This window comes from Falco cherrug, chromosome 15, assembly GCF_023634085.1.
Source record: "Falco cherrug isolate bFalChe1 chromosome 15, bFalChe1.pri, whole genome shotgun sequence".
Lineage (NCBI taxonomy): Eukaryota > Metazoa > Chordata > Aves > Falconiformes > Falconidae > Falco > Falco cherrug.
In genome coordinates this window covers 3,759,648-3,778,431 of record NC_073711.1, presented here as the reverse complement: position 1 = coordinate 3,778,431, position 18,784 = coordinate 3,759,648, and the positions used below count along the sequence as shown (strand labels likewise).

The 18,784-nt window shown below is 37.5% G+C and overlaps 1 protein-coding gene across 4 annotated transcripts in view; it reads left to right on the top strand.

The window, feature by feature from the left end:
* ATRX (ATRX chromatin remodeler) overlaps nucleotides 1-18,784 on the top strand; it is an 86,488-nt gene that overhangs the window by 36,953 nt on the left and 30,751 nt on the right. For all 4 annotated transcript variants that reach the window (XM_055727799.1, XM_055727798.1, XM_055727800.1 and 1 more), the window contains 10 exons: nucleotides 2,265-2,395; nucleotides 2,905-3,084; nucleotides 4,764-4,857; nucleotides 5,453-5,561; nucleotides 6,146-6,325; nucleotides 6,711-6,852; nucleotides 8,026-8,135; nucleotides 12,736-12,882; nucleotides 13,089-13,266; nucleotides 18,557-18,694. In XM_055727799.1, the coding sequence (XP_055583774.1) occupies nucleotides 2,265-2,395; nucleotides 2,905-3,084; nucleotides 4,764-4,857; nucleotides 5,453-5,561; nucleotides 6,146-6,325; nucleotides 6,711-6,852; nucleotides 8,026-8,135; nucleotides 12,736-12,882; nucleotides 13,089-13,266; nucleotides 18,557-18,694 (1,409 nt within the window). The remainder of the gene's footprint in view (nucleotides 1-2,264; nucleotides 2,396-2,904; nucleotides 3,085-4,763; nucleotides 4,858-5,452; nucleotides 5,562-6,145; nucleotides 6,326-6,710; nucleotides 6,853-8,025; nucleotides 8,136-12,735; nucleotides 12,883-13,088; nucleotides 13,267-18,556; nucleotides 18,695-18,784) is intronic.

Here is an 18,784-nt window from a genome sequence, read left to right as displayed (position 1 = left end):
TTTTTTTTTTTGTTTCCTTCCCCTCTTCCAAAGCAAAACTTTGGTGGTGATTGTTATTTTTTTAAACAAGAAAAGTAGCTAAACCGCTGCTGTCTGCATTTCCTGGAGCAGAATTCAGGGTTAATAATTTACATTAAAAGCTTTTAAAGAGGAGCCAACCTGTGCCAAGCAGTTTTGTTTTGAAGAAAGAGTTCTGACCGTTAAGAGATGGAAGAAATATAGGCTTAATTTCTTACATGAGAAGCTATATATTCCTGTTGCTGTTATACATGATTTGGTGGGTTTTAAAAAAAAACCAACAAAACACACCAGGAAAACAGAATCCCACAAAAAAACAAACCAACCCCCTCCCTAAGTCCCTTTTCCAAGTCCTGGAAGGACCTAATGCAAAAAACATTTGGATGAAGATGTTACTTTATGGACTTTAGTAAAGTTTTCATTGGGTTCACACTGTGATCTGTTGATGTATATAGAATTAAAGTTTACCAAGAGTACTGCATTTTAAACTTAATCGTTTTTTTCTTTGCAAGCCATTTCTCAAAAGCGTGTGTGGGGGTGTTTTGGGTGCTGATGTAAACTGTGACGCTGGGCAATCTGAATTGTTTATTAAACCATTTTACTTCCATCTTCTAGTAACAACTGAATATACATTAGCATTGGAATCTTTTTGGAAAATATACTGCCACCAAAAAAAACAGGAAATCCTGTGTGAAGTGTTAGGAAAGATACCTTGGGAAAATTCCCTTTGAAAAGTTCCTTTGTTTTAGTGACGTTGAATGCTGAAAAATGAATTACAGATTCCTTGAAACCTATTTTGTAGTGCTGTGTGTAAGTAACAATTATCTAATGCCTAAGAAGCTGTACTTAAGAAATCCCTGTTCCTTTGCCGTTTCCCAGTGAGGCCTAGGTTGTGGTTCAGTTTCACGGGTTTTGAACTATTGTTTTGACTGGTATGAAAACTTTCCCATTCTGAACCATGTATATACAGTATACATTAATTCTCCTCAAAGGCAAGACAGACCAGATTTGACCCATACAAAAAACCCCCAAAATTAAAATTGACGACTGTGGAATGAAACTATAATATTTCTGATACTTGCTTGAGGAAGGCCTGGTTTCATGGTTTCAGGATTTTTTTTTCCCTTGGAAGTACGAATTCTCAGATAAGTCCTCTATTTCCTGTGCTTTTCACATATCATTTTATATTTTGCCTTGGATAGATTCATATAAGATTTTTATGTTGCAAGAGCATGTAAAGAAATCATTTTTCCATAGTAACTTGTACGTTATCTGAAAACATTCTTGGGCTGAAATGAAACTAAGAAGCTGAGCAAACAGTTGGTGGAACAGGAAATAAGATTGTAGTTTTTCCTTGAAATTTAGGTCCCATAATATTTGATAAAATGTTTTTGTGTGTATGTGTATGTACACATACCTTTTTTTTTTTTTGCTGTCGTTGCTGTAAGGCGAGTGCTTGTAGTTAGGAGGGATTCAGTGTGGGTTTTTTTCCTGAGGCACTTCGTATCAGTTCATCTTGAGACGACATGAATTGCTTCAATTACTGCAGCATCTATTTTGCAGTAGGGTGGGCCCAAGCAATTAGAGTGGTAAACACAGTTGAAAGCAAGCTATTTAGAGGTAGGGTAATAAATTTTCTTTTTTTTTGAACCTGTACATTAATGCATATTGCAGTAATCCTTTTCTCCTGGTTTAAAACGTGCGTTCAGCGATATGCTGTTTTTAAAACCATTAGTTTACATATACACTGGTCAAGTAGATTCAGTGCCTCAGGAAATTAATCACATTGAGTTAAATCAAGTAAGCATGATAACCATTTTTGGGAGAATAATTTGAGTGTTAGGGTTTGGTCTGCAGCATCTTCATGTTCTTGTTAGTGATAGCATACATATAGGTGCTGTCCCAGAACTGATGAGAGTTCATCCAAACAAACCATGAATAAAATGAAAGTTTGTACATTTTATAGCTATCTCCAGTCTTGCTTAAAGCATTTAAATTCTTTTTTAAGAAGCATTATGCAGATTTGCTTTCTGAAAGCAAGTTAACACATTATATTTTAACATGAGATTTTTGCGGATAGATCCTGTGTTGCCACAATGACTTTTCATCATGTCTTTTTTTTGTTCAACTTTCAAACCACCCCCCCCCCTTTTTTTTTTAAGTTCTGAATGGTATAGGATTACACTGATCATTCATAGATTTACTTGAACAATGGAATAAATAATTTTTTCTGTTTTACTTCAAAGAATTGCCAAGAAAATGCTTTTAGAAGAAATTAAAGCCAATCTTTCCTCTGATGAGGATGCATCTTCAGATGATGAATCGGATGAAAGAAAAAAGAAAACTGGAAAGCAAAACGAAAACGCAGGAGATGATGGTGAGCACCAAAAAGCATCTGGGAAAAAATGGTGCTGTAGCACCTGTCATAATTTCAAAGGTTGCTGGGGAAAATGATCATAAAGTTTCTTCAGTTTTCAACAAAAAAATGTCATCGATGTTGATAGGTAGTTGCCAAATAGTCCAGTGTACATGGTCATGAGGATTGTTATCTTTTTTGCTCTTCTAAGTGTATTTTTTTGTTAATAGTCTGATTTTTGTAACCAGTTCAAAAGTCCTAGTGATTTGTGAGGAATAATCTGTACAGAACAGTAAGACTTGCAAATGCATGGGAAAGATTTGTCTAACATACACCGTTATTGGAACAGACATTTCAAGTGTTCGGGCAGCATAAAATACCTAAAATTTGAGGAAACATTGGTGTGTTGTTGCCCCCTTATTTCCTGGAAAAGCACAGAATTTAGCCTAAATTAATACAGATTTTAATTCTTGGCAAATTTAAGTAAGAAAAAAATGACCAGTGTGCATGTACTGACTTATCTCTGACAGAAGAGAATGAGAAGAAAGATAATTCTGAATCGGATTCAGAGGAAGAAGAATCAAAGAAGCCTAGATACAGACACAGACTGCTGAGGCACAAGCTAACAGTGAGTGATGGAGAGTCTGGTGAAGAAAAAAAGGTGAAACCAAAAGACAAAAAAGAAGGGAAACGCAGAAATAGAAGGAAAGGTACATAGTCCAGCTGTTTTGTTTTGGTTTTTTCACATGTACTTGTTTCTATAACATAAGTTGAAAGCCTATCAGAATGGAGATCTGAAAACTCTGTAGTTTTAAAATCTCTGTATAAACTTTAATGTATTAAATCTAGAATTCACTTGTCTGTGAATAATTGATAAATAATTTTATTGAGGCTGTTGAATACAAATGCAGCACTCTCCACTTAGTGTATCCTCTGAATTGGGTTAATCGTGTTTAGTCTTAGAATATTAATTTTAAATAACAGTGGCAAGGCCAGCATGTCGTAATTTGTGAAGATCAACCTTATGTAATGTCTCTCCTTAGTTTGGACTGTTAGTACGCCCTTGTGCATCAGACATGTCTCCGTCCGAGTTCAAACTGTTGCAAGCTTTAGCTGAACACCAGATGGCACTGTGAAACGGTGCCTGACTTTGATTTGTCATTTTCATTGTTGCGTGCTGGAACAAGTCCTTTTGAACAGAGGAGTAGAGCGATAGTGAAGATAAATGCTTACTGCCATGCTGGTCAGTGTAGGTGTTGATAGTATTTTGTGACCAGTGGAAGTAGGGGTGCACAGTACATTCCTGCTCTGTGTTGCACTAATGCTAGCCATCTTTTGCAGACTCCATAGACTTTCCATAGACTAAAAGATGCAATGTGTTTTGTGTATAGTTTTCCTTCATGAAAACTCTTCATTTTTGTCTGAATGTATATTCATGCTTTTCCTCCCTTACGGAATTATAACTCTACCAACAACATGTCTTTCAAGAACAGTAATTGTAAATTAAGTGTCAATGTGCAAATAAAATGCAGCCAGAGTAATTCTCAGAATTCCTCAGTGTAAGTCTTTGGACTAGTCTTAGATAGAACAACATACTTTATTCCAGCTTGTTAGTTTTTAGCCCTATTTTACCAATATTATGTTCCCCCATGTATGTAAAACAATTCCTAAACCTTGTTACTCATAAAATAGTTACGCTTTCCACTGTGTTGAAGGTCAAACTGAAATTCTAAAGGTGCTAAATGGCATGCTGGTCTTAATTGCCTATAAATGCCAGTGATAGCTCCTAAAAGTAGTTATAGAAGTATTACCTGCTAGTTCAGGTGTATTTTTAATTGTCTTTTGAGTCAGTTTTAAACTTGCATTACCTGAAGAAACTTCAAGCCATAAATACAGTAATATAATTGCATATATAGTTAGTAAATAAGGCTCGTTTGCATGATTTGTGAAGTATGATTATAAAATTACGTCTAAAACATTCGAAACAAAAGTTTCTGTTTAACAAAAAATCATCTTTTGTTTGTTCAGCACTCTTCCCATTTTGTTCTCTCCTCCTTGCCTGCTGTCTTTGAAATGTGACACTTTCTCATGTAATGTTTTCTGTCATTTCCTTGTAAACTAAGATGTATTAATGCATAAAGACCTCAAGTCTTGTTGGCATAACATGCCATCTGTCACGGCTCAGCTAGTGCTTACATGTTAAGCTTTTCTATGCCATACCCCTTATATACTTGTTGCTTCTTGTCAGTGGGTTTAATGGGTCTTACAGTGTCTGAAACAAACTTCTGCCGTGCTTGTTGTTCTTAAACAGCTTGTATAATTAGAAGATACGTAACGTTGCTAACTTTGCAGTAATATTCAACATGAAATTATACTTCTGTTTGTAAAGTGAGCAGCGATGATTCAAATGACTCCGAGTTTCATGAATCTGCGGTTAGTGAAGAAGTCAGCGAGTCTGAAGACGACCAACGTCCACGAACAAGGTATAAGTAAAACTTAACTATGCTTAATCCTGGGTTTCATTTTATTAAAAATGTTAAGTTAATTAGCAGATAGCAAATTACTGACGAAGGTTTTAAGGACTTACCCAAAGTCTTTAACTTTCACCATCTCAAAGTTAAAGACTTTGGATAGGTCCTTAAAACCTTTGATGATACTTGTCAATAATTTGGTATCTGCTAATTAACTTGGCAGCAAATATGAGAATTTTTAATTTGTAGCACAATATGTGGTATACAGCATTTTGATGAGCCAGTATGAAAAACAGATTTAACAAAAAATGAGCATTTTTATGCCAAATGTGTCAAATGTCAATTGAGGAATGATGGATTGCAGTAGAAAAAGAATAAACAATTCTGAGATTCTTCAGGGTTGTCTGAAATAGACTGTTGCTGTGTGAGTCCCCTGAGTTGAGGGAGAGGAAGAAATTCAGAAGTAAACTCCTGGTTGCACAAAAAGAGTATGTTCTGAGTATATTGTGGTAATTAGCAATGTAATTCATGTACTTTTGTTACTGTTTGTCAGTGAGGCAATGAATGATTATTGTTAATCAGTAATACTGCCTGCGTTTTTCCATAGATCTGCCAAGAAAGCTGAGGCGGAAGAAAACCAGCGCAGTTACAAACAGAAAAAGAAACGAAGGCGTATAAAGGTTCAAGAGGATTCTTCAAGTGAAAACAACAATAAGGTACTATACTGTGTTTTGAACTAATAAATAGGAAAAGGAGTTCCTATCTCTTCTGCCACCTGCTTAGGGATTTGGGTATCTCAAACAACTCTGTATAAAGTACAGTAAAAAATTAAAACTTTTCTCAATGTTAAGTCAATGCTACAATTCATAAAACAGCACTGTTATGGAGAAAAATGGCCATGTTTAACTAAAACCATTTCCTGTTGTAGAAGATGACACAAATAGTAGATTAAGGCTTTCCTAGTATTAGGGCTTCTTTTCCTGTGTGGACTAGGTGATAGCTGATCTGATCTAGCACTACTAGAACAGAAAAATAGTTCTTTATTAATAGTCATTAGCTACTATAAAATTATAACAGTACCTTTAGTGCTGTCTTTGCACAGCTGGGCTTATCTTTAATACCTCAGAATACATTATAGTTCATCAGGCTGGCTAACTTGTTTTGAAAAAGTATCTTTTCTTATTAAGCTAAACGCCACCTGCATATATAAAAGTTGTTGGGAGCTTGTCTAAAAATGAAGCATTTGATGGTCTGTGCCATAATTTTCTTCCTAATGCTTTATTTATTTAATTTGAAATAGAGTAATTCTGAGGGTGAGGACAATGATGATTCAAAATCTCCTGGAAAAGGCAGGAAGAAAATAAGAAAAATTATTAAAGATGATAAGCTTAGAACAGAAACACAAAATGCACTGAAAGAGGAAGAAGAAAGAAGAAAACGTATAGCGGAAAGAGAACGGGAAAGAGAGAAATTGAGAGAGGTATGTTCTGTTTTCTTTGTGAAATGCTAGGAAATTGAACTGATGATGATGTTTAAGACTACATATTTACCCTTAGTTTAATTTGGTAAGTAATTAAATCTCTGTAACCTTGTAAGCCACAAGTTTTATCTGTAGTTTCCTGCAGATTAATGTTGGTAAGTTTTGTTCAAGACTGCAGAGGTCTTTAGAAGTATGTGTCAGTTGCCTGCTGCTTTACTGGGGAAAAGCGCTCTCCCAAAGTAAGTTGTGATGCATAGTGAACAATTTAAGGTTTCTCTTTACTCCATAAATGGTGACTTCCAATTTTACTAAAGCTGGTGTCTGTAAAATGCTTGGTATTATTCAAATGTGCAGTATTCCTATGATGCCCTGTTTCTACTTCTAGGTGATAGAGGTAGAAGATGCTTCACCTCTGAAATGTCCTATTACAACTAAGCTGGTTTTAGATGAAGATGAAGAAACCAAAGAACCATTGGTGCAGGTTCACAGGAGTATAGTTACCAGACTGAAACCACACCAAGTAGATGGTAAGGAAAGAGAATTTAATTTTTTTTTCCCCCCTCCACTTACGCAGCACCTTATGCAACCTGAATTAGAATCCTAAGAAAATCTCCTTGGCAGGCAAATGCCAGGATGTCAGGTTTAATGCTTTATGTTTGGAACGTCTGAACAAAAGTAAACGAGATCAGCCATACCTGTTGTTTTACAAGCAAAGAACCTTAGAAATGTAAAGTTGGAAGGGTCCTCAGAATCACCCAGTTCTCTACACTGAGGGCAGAATCAATTTATATTTACCTGTTCTATTGAGGAATTAGTATATTCACTTTTTGCAGTTTTCAGTGAAGTTTTAAAAATCTCTCAGTATTTTCCTGGCTTTCTTAACAGAATTTTTTTTTCCTGATACCTGACATGACTGCTCATCAAGCCAGCTTCTTTCTGTATTCTGTTTCTAGTGGAGAAGGAAAAAAGGGGAATAACCAATTGTAATTTTCTTCACAGCTCATTCTGTTGTTTTAAAATTTCCTCAAAGTTCATAATCTACAGCCATTTCAGTAAGGAACTTCGGGACTTGCTTCAACTCTTAAAGGGAGGTGCCCTGAACCAGGCACAGCAGTGAAGTTGAAGCATCATCTGTGCTGAGTATAGCATAGTAGAACACAACTCCCCAGTAAATACTGTAAAGAACAAAAAAAACCACCCAGCAGACCCTCATGCTGTTAATGCATTTTATTAATGTAGCATACATTTCCTTTCCTTTTTCAGCTGTCACAGTTCTTAACTTGACTTTTTTCCTCTTTAAGCATAGAACTTACATCTGATTTGTCTTGGCAGAATTTTTTCGAGTTTGTATCAGATAATGTTGCTGATTTACTGAGAATCATTTTAGTCTTTTCATGAGGTCCTTGCCACTTTTTGTTCTGTCTCCTCTTTTCTCCCTATCCCCAAGATCACAATCATCTGCAGTCTGCACAGTAATATTTTCTGACCCAGATGCCACATCTTCAGTGAAAACTGTGAATATAATTACGTTCAAGACAAAAGATGGTCCCCTGTACAACCCATTGGACAGAAATGCATCAATAATTACCCTGAGCACTGCTTTTCTAAGAGTTACTATGATGTTACAGGGATCACACCTATCTCTTGTGAACTTTACTAAAATGAACATTTAATAAGAAAGTTTTCAATATTTTCTTCAGGTGTTCAGTTCATGTGGGATTGCTGTTGTGAATCTGTAAAAAAAACAAAGACATCTCCTGGTTCTGGATGCATTCTTGCTCACTGTATGGGTCTGGGGAAAACGTTACAGGTAAGAAACAAGTCTTTTTTTCTGATCTGTAGTTTACTCTCAAAAGTTGGTCCAGCAAAAGTTAATGACTTTCAGAACATAGTGAAGCTTACTGTTTCCTAGGCAGTGACTCGATGAGGGTTTCTGGAGATAAACATTTTGTAACAAGGTCTTGAGAAAGAAGTTGTGTTTTATAGTATACAGCTGTGAAAGTTGTGATACACACCTGTGCTTTCTCTGCTTTTAAAATATCTAAAATTAGATTAGGTAATCATTGTTATACATGTGAAAAGATTATATTTAGTTGTAAGTGATGTGTAGCTCCCTTGCAACTCCGAACAAGCTAATAAGAGCTAGTAGGATACAGGCTTCAGGAAGCTATGTTTGTAAGACAGTTTAATAATCTGAAGCAGATTGTGGGTTTTACTGTCTTCCTTATTCCTTCGTTGTTCCTTATTTTACTCAGTGGTTTTTCAGTTAATTTGTTGCATTGATAAAGCAGAGGTTTATTTAGGGTCTGGGACTTTTTTGTTTGGTTGGCTTTGGTTGTGCCAGACTTCCAGTGTCTAAAGTCAGATGGTTTGCGTTTTAATGTAAAATGTTTTGTTACAATTTAGACTTTTCCAGGTTGAGGGACAGGGGGCATTTGTTTTCTATTTCAGTAATTGTCCATATGTACTTTCATATTTTTGAGTCTTTGTGCATCACAAGCAGTTAAGACCAGAAACCTTCATTGCCTTGGCAGTTAACTACAGGGCATACTTTCAACCCATTTTTCACTTCTTTATTTCTTTTCTTTGGCTTTACTGTTCTTTGCTTCCTGAGATCTTCAGGTTCGAGCCTTCATTGTCACTTCAGCGCATGTTCCTTCTCCTTTGCACTGCTGAAGACTGCTTTGCAAAAATCTTTAAACCAGGATATTGTAGCATTTCTTAAAAAAATTTTCCATATTTCTCGGTCTGATACAGGTGGCTTTTCTGCCATATTGAAAGTTGCGTAGTGAAAAAGTTACCATTTCTGTTAGTCTTTAGATGAAGGTCAGTCCCCATCTTAAAATGTTGCTTCTGAAACTGATCAGTCAAGCAGTTGCTGTAAAAGTTCTTCTCAAAAGCTCTTTTTCTTGGGCCTCATATAATCATTGCAGGCCTCAGGAGAAGCTTATGCCCTTGACCTTCAAAAGAGGTAAAAGATCTAAACCAATTTTCTTAAATTCCCTGCATCTCAGTATTCATGCTAGTACCATTCAGGGTAGTCAGGAATGTTGAATCCCTTTCGCATTTGCTTGTTTCCAAGCACCTATCATCATAAATTCAGGTTTTGCATTTGGCCAGACGTAGCATCACCACAAATACTGTGAGCAAGGAGCTGGGGTGAGTTCCCTGTCCTGCTGCTCTGCTGCCCAGTCTGTTCCCAAGTACTCCTTTAGCAGAAGACATTTGACAGAAGAACCTTTCCTTCTGATTCTGGGGAAGAGAAAAAAGAGAACTCTGAAGAAGAAAGAAGGGTAATGACCTTATCTATGCTTGAAAAGGACCTCAGAAAAGCAGGGCTGCTTGGCTCTCCCTGTCATTGGCCTCTGATGCTGCGTTTCCTCATTTCTGGAGGAGGGAGATACTCCCATACCTTTATCTCAGGACAGCTGGCCAGTGAAATGAATTACTGTGAACCTTTCTGATCTCTGACTTGAGCAAAATCATGAGAAATCTAACTTGCCGCTTCTGCAGGCATGGGAATTGATCAGACCCAATTTCAACTTGGGGTCAGTCAGGGCCTTCCTATGCCAGGAGCGGTTCTTGGCCATCAGGTTCACTCAACAGGAGCTCTGCCTGGTGCTCCCAGCATGTGACCGGCCAGCCTAGATCGCGTTAGCAGCCAGCACTTGCTCAGCACTTCCTTCTGAATCTTTCTTCCCATGCTCCAAATGTGGATGCACTTACTTCCTGGAGGGCAGTCTCTTTAGCGTGGTGATGGTGGTTCTCAAAGAGGTTATTTTCTTCCTACAGTGAGGATGGGATCCTCAAAACATCTGTGAGGAAATGCCATTTCACCATCCTCTTCCATCTTGGTCAGTTGTGGTAGAAGCTTCCCCATGGGACTGGGGAGCCCTATTGCCTGACCCGAGGGCTCAAGATATGTCCATGCGTAGAGAGGTCAGTATATCAGTGTACGGGAATTCCAAACTGTATGAAAGATGTCTTAAGATTGTTGTGCCATAGCTGAATTCACGCTCTGCAGGTGGCAACAGGTAGCTTTATGACCTTGTCAGGCACTTCACAAACAAAATGCTGTAAGATCCTGCTGACAAGCTGTGAGTATTGACACTTACGTTTGGAATGGGCTGTCTCAGTAGTTTTTACTCTCAGTAGTGCTCACATCTGCCGTCTTAGTTGGTGTTTGGCATAGGTTGTGCACCTGGATGCTGTAAGATAGCAGATTTGACTTGTCTTGAAGGCTTTCATTAATATTTTTGGAGATTTGAAATGTGCTTCAAGAGAAAATCTTCAGAGGGACTCTAGCAGGAGGTGAATGCTACTCTGCTAGCTTTAGGTGTGCCCTGCTGGGTCAGATGGCTTCAGTATTCTTGCATCTTCCCTGTAAACCATTGCTACCCAGGGTTTTTCAAAAAGTGAAGTTACGTGACAAAGACCTAATCCTGTTCTCCTCTGACTTAATTTAGATAAATTTTATTTTGGACTTTCTGATCCTGAGGATCATCTTTCTTGACCTGCAAATTGCAGGATATAGTTCTGGAGTGCTTAGGCTGGTGTAACGTCTTCAGGTTCTTTAGATCCCCTAGATTCGTCTGCAAAGAACAGGCTCAAGAGAAGCTTGGGGTTTGTGGCTTTCTGATTTTGGTGGGGTTTTGTTGGTTGTGGGGTTTTTTTTGAGTAACACAATGTTCTCAATGATCAGAGGCACTGTGGTCATGCACTGTATGTACTGTTTAGGTAAAACAAGCTGCAGCCTTGGCTGTTTGTGGTGCACAGCACGTGGGCAGTGTTTAAGAACTCCAGCTGCAGTATATATAGCTTTGCTTTGTTTATGGAAGTTGGGGTGACAGGCACAGTATTTTGAAAATCTGCAATACTGTAGAGGAGAGCTTTCATACATACTTGGAAAATCACCTTTGAAGAGTGTATTTGTACGTGCTTATGGTTCTTCAGGTTAATTACACCTTTTACTGGAGGTTTGCAGTGTTTGGCAGAGCTGTTGTGCTTTAGTGTAGCAATGCAGTCTAGGGGACTTTGTACGCTTACACTTTGTATACTTCAGTTTGATGAAATATTTTACAGCAGATGGTATTTTTGTATGTGATCCAGATGTGTTCATGACATTGGATTTGCCTGTAACGCCTTGATAGTCTCAGAGCCACAGTTACAAATATGTGTCAGGTATTTTTATGGCCAGTGTTTGTAGCTTAGGTAGTTGGTTTTTCCCTTGTGGTCATTTGCCAGTCCTACTGTACTCTCTAATGCCGTTTGTTGTTTAGCTCTTAAAAGAGCTAAATCAGCAATAGGTTTTAGCAGACTTTGCAAACTGCAGAGAAGAATGTCAGTGAAGGATCGGGGAAATAAGGCAATTAGGGAGTTGCTGGCTGTCCAGGACATAGGACTTCCGTGGTTACTCTTCAGGGGTAGTTTTTGCATCTGAACATGAGATGCTTTTGTCTTGATCGCATAACCACTAGTAATTCCTTTCGTATCGCAACATCTAAAAGCAGTCTGTGGCCCAAGCATGTTTTTCCATTTTCTGAGAATAATCACACAGTTTGAAATTACTTTGATCAGTGTATTAAATCAGAGTTGCCAGATACCAAGATTTGCTCCGGAAAGAGCTTTCTGGATGTTGTACAGTATGTGGATGAGTGCAGTCTTCACCAATAGAAGTCTGGTGTGAGAGCTGGAGCTGCCATGGGACCACTGATCCTTCTGCTCCCAGGTGTTTACAGGTTACCTCTAGCCCTGCCTTTATTTGCTGCTGCTCAAAACCAGGCAGCCCAGCAGAAATACTGAGGGCATCGGAATATTTCAAGTTTTTTTCCCAGGCCTGAAGGAGGTGTTATCATTTGCATCATAGAGCCAGTCTGGCTGCAGGGTGAATACTTGGAAAGTGATTCAATAACCTGCTTCGGAGCTCTTTGGAGGAAGTTTACCAATATGTTGAAAAAATGTGGGAAACGTTGATTTAAGGCTGAAGTTCACTTTCAAGAAACCTGATATATTTATGGTCCAAAGAGGTGAAGTTATTTAATGTGTGGGACAGGTATTGGGAGAAAACTTTAAAATGACCTAGTAGAAATTTCTAGTTTATGAAAATGATTGGTGAAATGTATAGGGAGGGTTCCTTATTTACACAATCGTTCAGCAATCTGATACAACTCAAAACTGCATGCATCTTGGTATGTGAAGGATGTACGCAGCCATATAATGCAGAGTAGTAAGTGTATGACTTCAAAATGCATGTGTATTAAATTTTAAGCAGCAAGTTATTTAACAAAGAAAATGTTGAAACAAGACTGTTGTTGGTAAGTTCTATCTGTGAATATATACTTGTCTGTTTCTTTGCTAGCGTTTAATACTCAGTGTTTTATTTGGCATTTTGTCTGTTTTTTCTCTCACAGGTAGTAAGCTTTCTTCACACGGTCTTGCTGTGTGACAAGCTGGATTTTCGGACAGCTCTGGTAGTGTGCCCACTAAACACTGCCTTGAACTGGTTGAATGAGTTTGAAAAATGGCAAGAAGATTTAGAAGATGACAAAAAACTGGAGGTATAAGACTTAAACAAGTATTTGAAAACAAAATAACTGAACGGTTTACATAATTAGGAAGCTCCACCACTCAAAATACAGGCTAAGGAATGTACTTTAAGTCTGTGAAAAATCTACTTGCATTAATAAGCCTTAGGCATTTGAAAGTTACCCCAGTACTTCAGTATTTTAAGAGAAGTTCAAGCATATTTTTCCCCCTTTGAAAGGTTTGTGAACTAGCAACTGTGAAACGCCCTCAAGAGAGAGGCTATATGCTCCAGCGTTGGCAAGATGAAGGAGGTGTGATGATAATAGGCTATGAGATGTATCGTAACCTTGCACAAGGCAGGAACGTGAAGAGCCGAAAACTTAAAGAAATATTTAATAAAGCTTTAGTTGATCCAGGTAAGTGAAAATTAAGGTATGCATTATATATATTGTACTTCCTAGTTTATGTATATGAGCTGAGTAATCTTGCAAATGGAAATCTGTTGGGCAAATGATTTTAAACAATAACGTTGGTAAGATTTATCACATTTTCTTTGTTGGCTTTTGTTGAGATACAGGAATGGTTCTTCAGAAACTACCCCATCTGCTTTTGTAAACAGACTTCTGTAACAGTCTTTTCTATTAGATCAAAGACAGAAATGACAGCTAGCATTGCTTTCTTTGCGAGGTGATTTGAAGTGACTCTGGAACCTAACATTATTTTAATCTGCTGATTTGTTGCAGCCACAAGCTGCTTTATCCTTGATAGAAATGTATTGTTGAGGAAGCAACTACGCATGGAAAACAGTTGAGAATGTACTTTAGAAGTGTGAATGAACAAGTGTTAATTAAGTGCTAATTGAATCGATTGCAGATAAAACACTTGATTAATTTTTCAGTCTTAAAGAAACGGATGTCTGGTTTAAGGGCAGCTGAACTGAGTGAACTTGAAAAGAAAGCACTTGAAAATATTCCAAGCTGATATAACCAGTCTGTCAGGTGGTCACTAAAAAGAACTAAAAATACTAGGATTAGCAAGTTTCACCAAAATAGCAAAATTTTCCTACAAATTCTGAATTGGCAATTGATCTCTGAAAACAAGTTATGTTTTTACAGCGTGCAGTAAACCTCAAAAACTGTTTTTAGAAGGCACCTTTGCTGTAACTTGGTATTTCTCTTTAAATTAGGAATGCTGATACAGTAGGTAGGGTAAATGGCTTCTTTGATTCTGGAGATAGGTTTTCTTGGGTTTTATTTACTTGGCCAGGCTTCAGGTTTCTTGACAAGTGTGTGGCTGATACGCTTTTCTTTGTTTTTTTCTTCTTTTTTTTTTTTTAATCTGATTGAAATGCAGCATTGGTCTGGTTTGTAATTGTACTTGGTGAGCTTGATTTTGTGAAGTCTCAAATAATAGGGCTGTGGATTTTGTTCTGTTAGACAAAAGGGATTCTTCTAATGGGAAAAATAACTTTGTGGTTGTTGGCATTGTCCAGTTGGAATTGGCATCTCCAGCTCTGCAGAAAGCCTGTCTGAGCAGCTAAAACATTAATTTTTCTGCCAGTTTGACTAAATCGTATAATTGCTGTGGAGTCAGTAGCTGTACAGTAGTCAGTACGGTAGCTGATAAACTATTTTTGTGATCATGTTGAACCTGCATACATTATTTAATCAATTAAGAAAACACGCTTCTTGCCAGTGGGTTTTCTGACTCCTTCTATTAATGTGGCAGTTACTAAAAATAATAAAAAAAAATTAAAGAGCGGGGTGGGGAGAACACTGCTGTCCGTCTTATTTTGTACCTGGTTTGCTCAGGATGTTGCAGTTGTTGAGAAAATTGCTGAGTAAGTTAAAACTAGAGAAGAAAAGGTGTGAACTGCTGTCTTGAAGTAGCAGTGACAGGGGAGTAGCTTTGTATTCAGCAGGTCATGTTCTGGTGCAACGATGAAATAAAATGTTATACGCTTTTACAGTGATGGATTTTTATGGTGTTTATTCCTTGTGAAAAGTGTAAGGGAAGCTAAACATAGGGGTTGTTACCACATGTCTTTTTAGTAGTATTGTCCCTTTCTTTGTGGATTATTTTTTATGTAACTTCAGAAATACTGGGCTGTGGAGTGAGGTGGCCTGTTGAGCACGTGATTTTATGGAGGAGGCAGTGACGTGTGTAACCTTCCCTGTCCCATCTCTTGTCAACCTCTTGGTTTTTACATCCTCCTTAGAGGTGTGGTTCTGCTATACTTCCAGACCTCTTCAGACAGCTTAGGACTCAGGATAGAGCAGTGTTTGTCATTAGGTTATTGACTTTTGTAGATTTAATCAGGTTCAGAAACTGCAGCACATTGAACGTTGAATTGGATAATTCCCTGTGAACCTGTTACTCTCTTCTACTCTCTTCTTGGACTAGTTGGTTGGTAGGATGGTATCAGACCATTAGGAAAACTAACCTTGACATAACTCTGTAATTATTTTCGTGTTGCTTCCCATCTTTCCTTATTTTAACTAATTACAAAAAGACAGACATGTTCATCTGTTGTTACCCATTAGTTTTTGGAGACATTTGGATTTGCTAAATTGATGAGAAGTATTTTGCAGCGACCATCGTTTGTTTCTTGCTATCTTAGTGAATCACAGCACTGGCAGTATAACAGGCTGACAGTAAGAGTTATGAAGCTGTAGGCTGGCTTACTGCTGTGACTGTAGATAGGAAACCTGGTTCCTCTGGGAGCATTTTTAATTTAAAAAGTTGCAAATTCGGTATTTGAGCGATAATTTAATGATATGTGTCTGGTTAAAATGAATACTGCTAGGGTAGATGTATTCTATAGTAGAAGCTTGTATTGCACTGTATACTCTACAGAAGAGGGGACCAGAGAGGGAAGGTTTAGCCAAAGTTTATGGGTGGAGGAGTGATTTCATTAATTAACTAGCTCTGCTATGTGAAATAATAGCAGGATTATATATGCATGCAGAGCAACAAATGGTTTCCCATAATGCCTTGTGCAGCTGATGAAATGCTGTTGGGTTTATTGATAGCTGTTGTGCTTTGCTCGCAGCATTTTAATAACTATATTTTTTTTGCTTGCTGCTACTAATAAAAATTCCATTACTGTTTAACTTGGAAACTACTCTTTAATTGGCAGTTGTACAAAGCAGACAAGTTCTTGTAGACTTCAGAGGAGGAGGAGAACCGTGTGTATATCTATCTATCTATCACTGAGTATTTTTAATGTATATCAATATATTAACAAGTGTAAGTACAGTAAGAAGGATAAGAAGATGAAGACTGTGATCTTTGAGGACAGATTGAAAGACTGAAGTTTTTCAGCCTAGAAGTCAGACAACTAAGCTGACATTTTCCACCATGTAAGGGCTGGTTACTGAAAGGACTGTTATCAGTTGGTTTTTACATCAGTTGGAGAAAGGAAAGGGCAGAACTTACTCTGATTTGCAGCAGAGATCTTTTAAATTAGGTATTGCACTGTGTTTTAGCAAGACAGAGAGGTCATGGAGTTTCCTATTTCTGTCCAGGAGGATAGGTCCCTTTCTCATAACTCTGATCTCAGGTGAAGTAGACTAAATGATCCCTTGAGGTCCCTTTAAGCTTTACATTCCTTTTGAATATGATAAATGTTCTGTCCATAATGAATTGCATTTATGTTTTTTAAGAACAAGGAAAAAACACAAAAATTTATGAAAATCCCTGCCACTGAATTGTAGCCAAGATGTTAGTTCAAGATACCAATGCTACATGCCTGCCAAACAAACCATGAATAATTTTACAAAGGTAGTTTATTCATATTTTACTATCATTCGCTTACTCTAAGCAACAGCTTTTCAGGTGGATTTTTGGTTTGTTTTTTTTTAACTAACCAGTTCATGTTAATGAATCACAGTCTTTACTGAAACTGATTTCTGGGGTATCTGCACAATTTCGATTGCTGTCTATTATTAAGACTTCATTGTCCTTCTCTAATGTACTTTGATTCCAGTTGTAAACATAATGTACTAGACCAAATCTATTTCTGAGAATGATGTATTAATGTGCAAACTGTCACATCTGGTGGGGAGATGTTGCAAATCCTTGCCAGTGCTGCAGTTCTAGAAAACTGCTCTAAACCATCTCAGTAGTACTGCGCGCTGGGTGAACTTGTGAGATCCTTGCTCTTCAGGAGATACTAGGACAAGGAGTAGAGAAGGCTCTGTCACTATTAAGAGGTGTTTACCTAAAATTAAAGGAAGGCTTTGTGTATAGCCACTCAGTGTTCTGCATGCTGTCAAAACTAGGGAAGGTACAAAAACTGTGACATACTGTGGGGAAATGTTTCTTTGGCAGGTGTGAAAACTCAGAAATACATAGGCTTGGATAAGTCTGAGTGTGTTTAGAATTCATATGTGGACTTGAATAATTGTCTTCTAGACTTGGTTAAAGACATTGGTTTTCTGCTTGGGAGAATTCTTGATTCCTTTTCTGTTAGCATATAAGATTCATATCACTTTGACACTTAGCATGGCACGATGAAGATGACCGGCACTGGCATTAGGTCATGCAAGTGGTCAGAGGTGTAATTGATACTCTGTTGATCATTGTCCTAGAGTGAACTTTCTTCTTTACAAGGCAGTTTAAAGTTAGTCTGAGGAAAACTGTTCTAAGTTATAAAAGGTGAGATTGTCCATGCTGATAAATATTCCTTTGACACCTCAAGTATCAGCCTTTTTAGAGCTGAATGGATGAACCCAGCTGGTGGCTTTGTATAGTGTTTTTCAAAGGTACATAAACTTGACTTCAGCTGACTTCGTTCATGGTTTATAGTACTAGAATTGAGATAGAGTTTAGATCTGGTAAAGCATTCATTCAGAGTTACTAGTTGGATCCTAGAATATCTTACACTTCTCCTTTCAAGGAAAAAGGTACCAGAAATTGCCCTAAATCTGAAAAGCATTAGGATGTGTAAGTCTGTTCTGCCGAGTTTGCTATTATTTATCTTAAACCCCAAATTGTAACACTTAAAAATACAGAAGAGTTTGCTTTTGTGGAAATGTATTGCGCTGTGTTTTTGACATTCCTTGTGCAACTCACCTAAAATAACAGTCTGTAATCTTTGGGTTTATCTTCCGGAAGGAAGCTGAGGAGATTTCTATGGTGACTTTTCAGCTGCAAGCTGGTATTCACTTGTCTGTAATTCAGATCAGATTTGTTTGTGTCTTATCTTAGGTAAGACTGATTGCACTGTTTACCCCTATTGATACTGACTTCTTGCCTTAATGAAAAATTACTGGTTATCTGATTTTTGGTTTTCTTTAGAATTGAGCGAACACCAGTAGATGGCAGCCTGAGCTGGATTTAAGGCACAGTTTTATGAGTTTTTTACAGGGTGAATGGAAATGGAGACATGCACACACTAGCTGCATGGATAGATAATTTTTATAAGAATATGAAAATATATATATATATATATAAAAAAATAATCCTTCCCATGAAGACTTTACAAGCAGCAGCCTGTAGTTTACCAGAATGGCTACTGTGAATGCTTGTGCAAATGTTGAATGAGAACCTTAACTGAGCTAAAAAAACCCCACCACAAAACACACACACAAAAGTTAAAAAACCCCACTTCATAAAACTAACAGAACAAATTTTCATTCTTTAGGCTGCCAGATTCTTTGTGGTTGTAAAAGATGGAAGAGATCTAATGTTATTTCTTTCTAGGCCCTGACTTTGTTGTTTGTGATGAAGGGCACATACTAAAAAACGAAGCATCTGCTGTTTCTAAGGCAATGAATTCTATTCGATCTAGGAGAAGAATAATCCTTACAGGAACACCACTGCAAAATAATCTTATAGAATGTGAGTACTTGTCTGGTTTAAGTGTTTATTTCCTTAAATATACTTTTGCCTTTCAGCAATATATAGATGGATTTAGCTTGATTAGAAGAA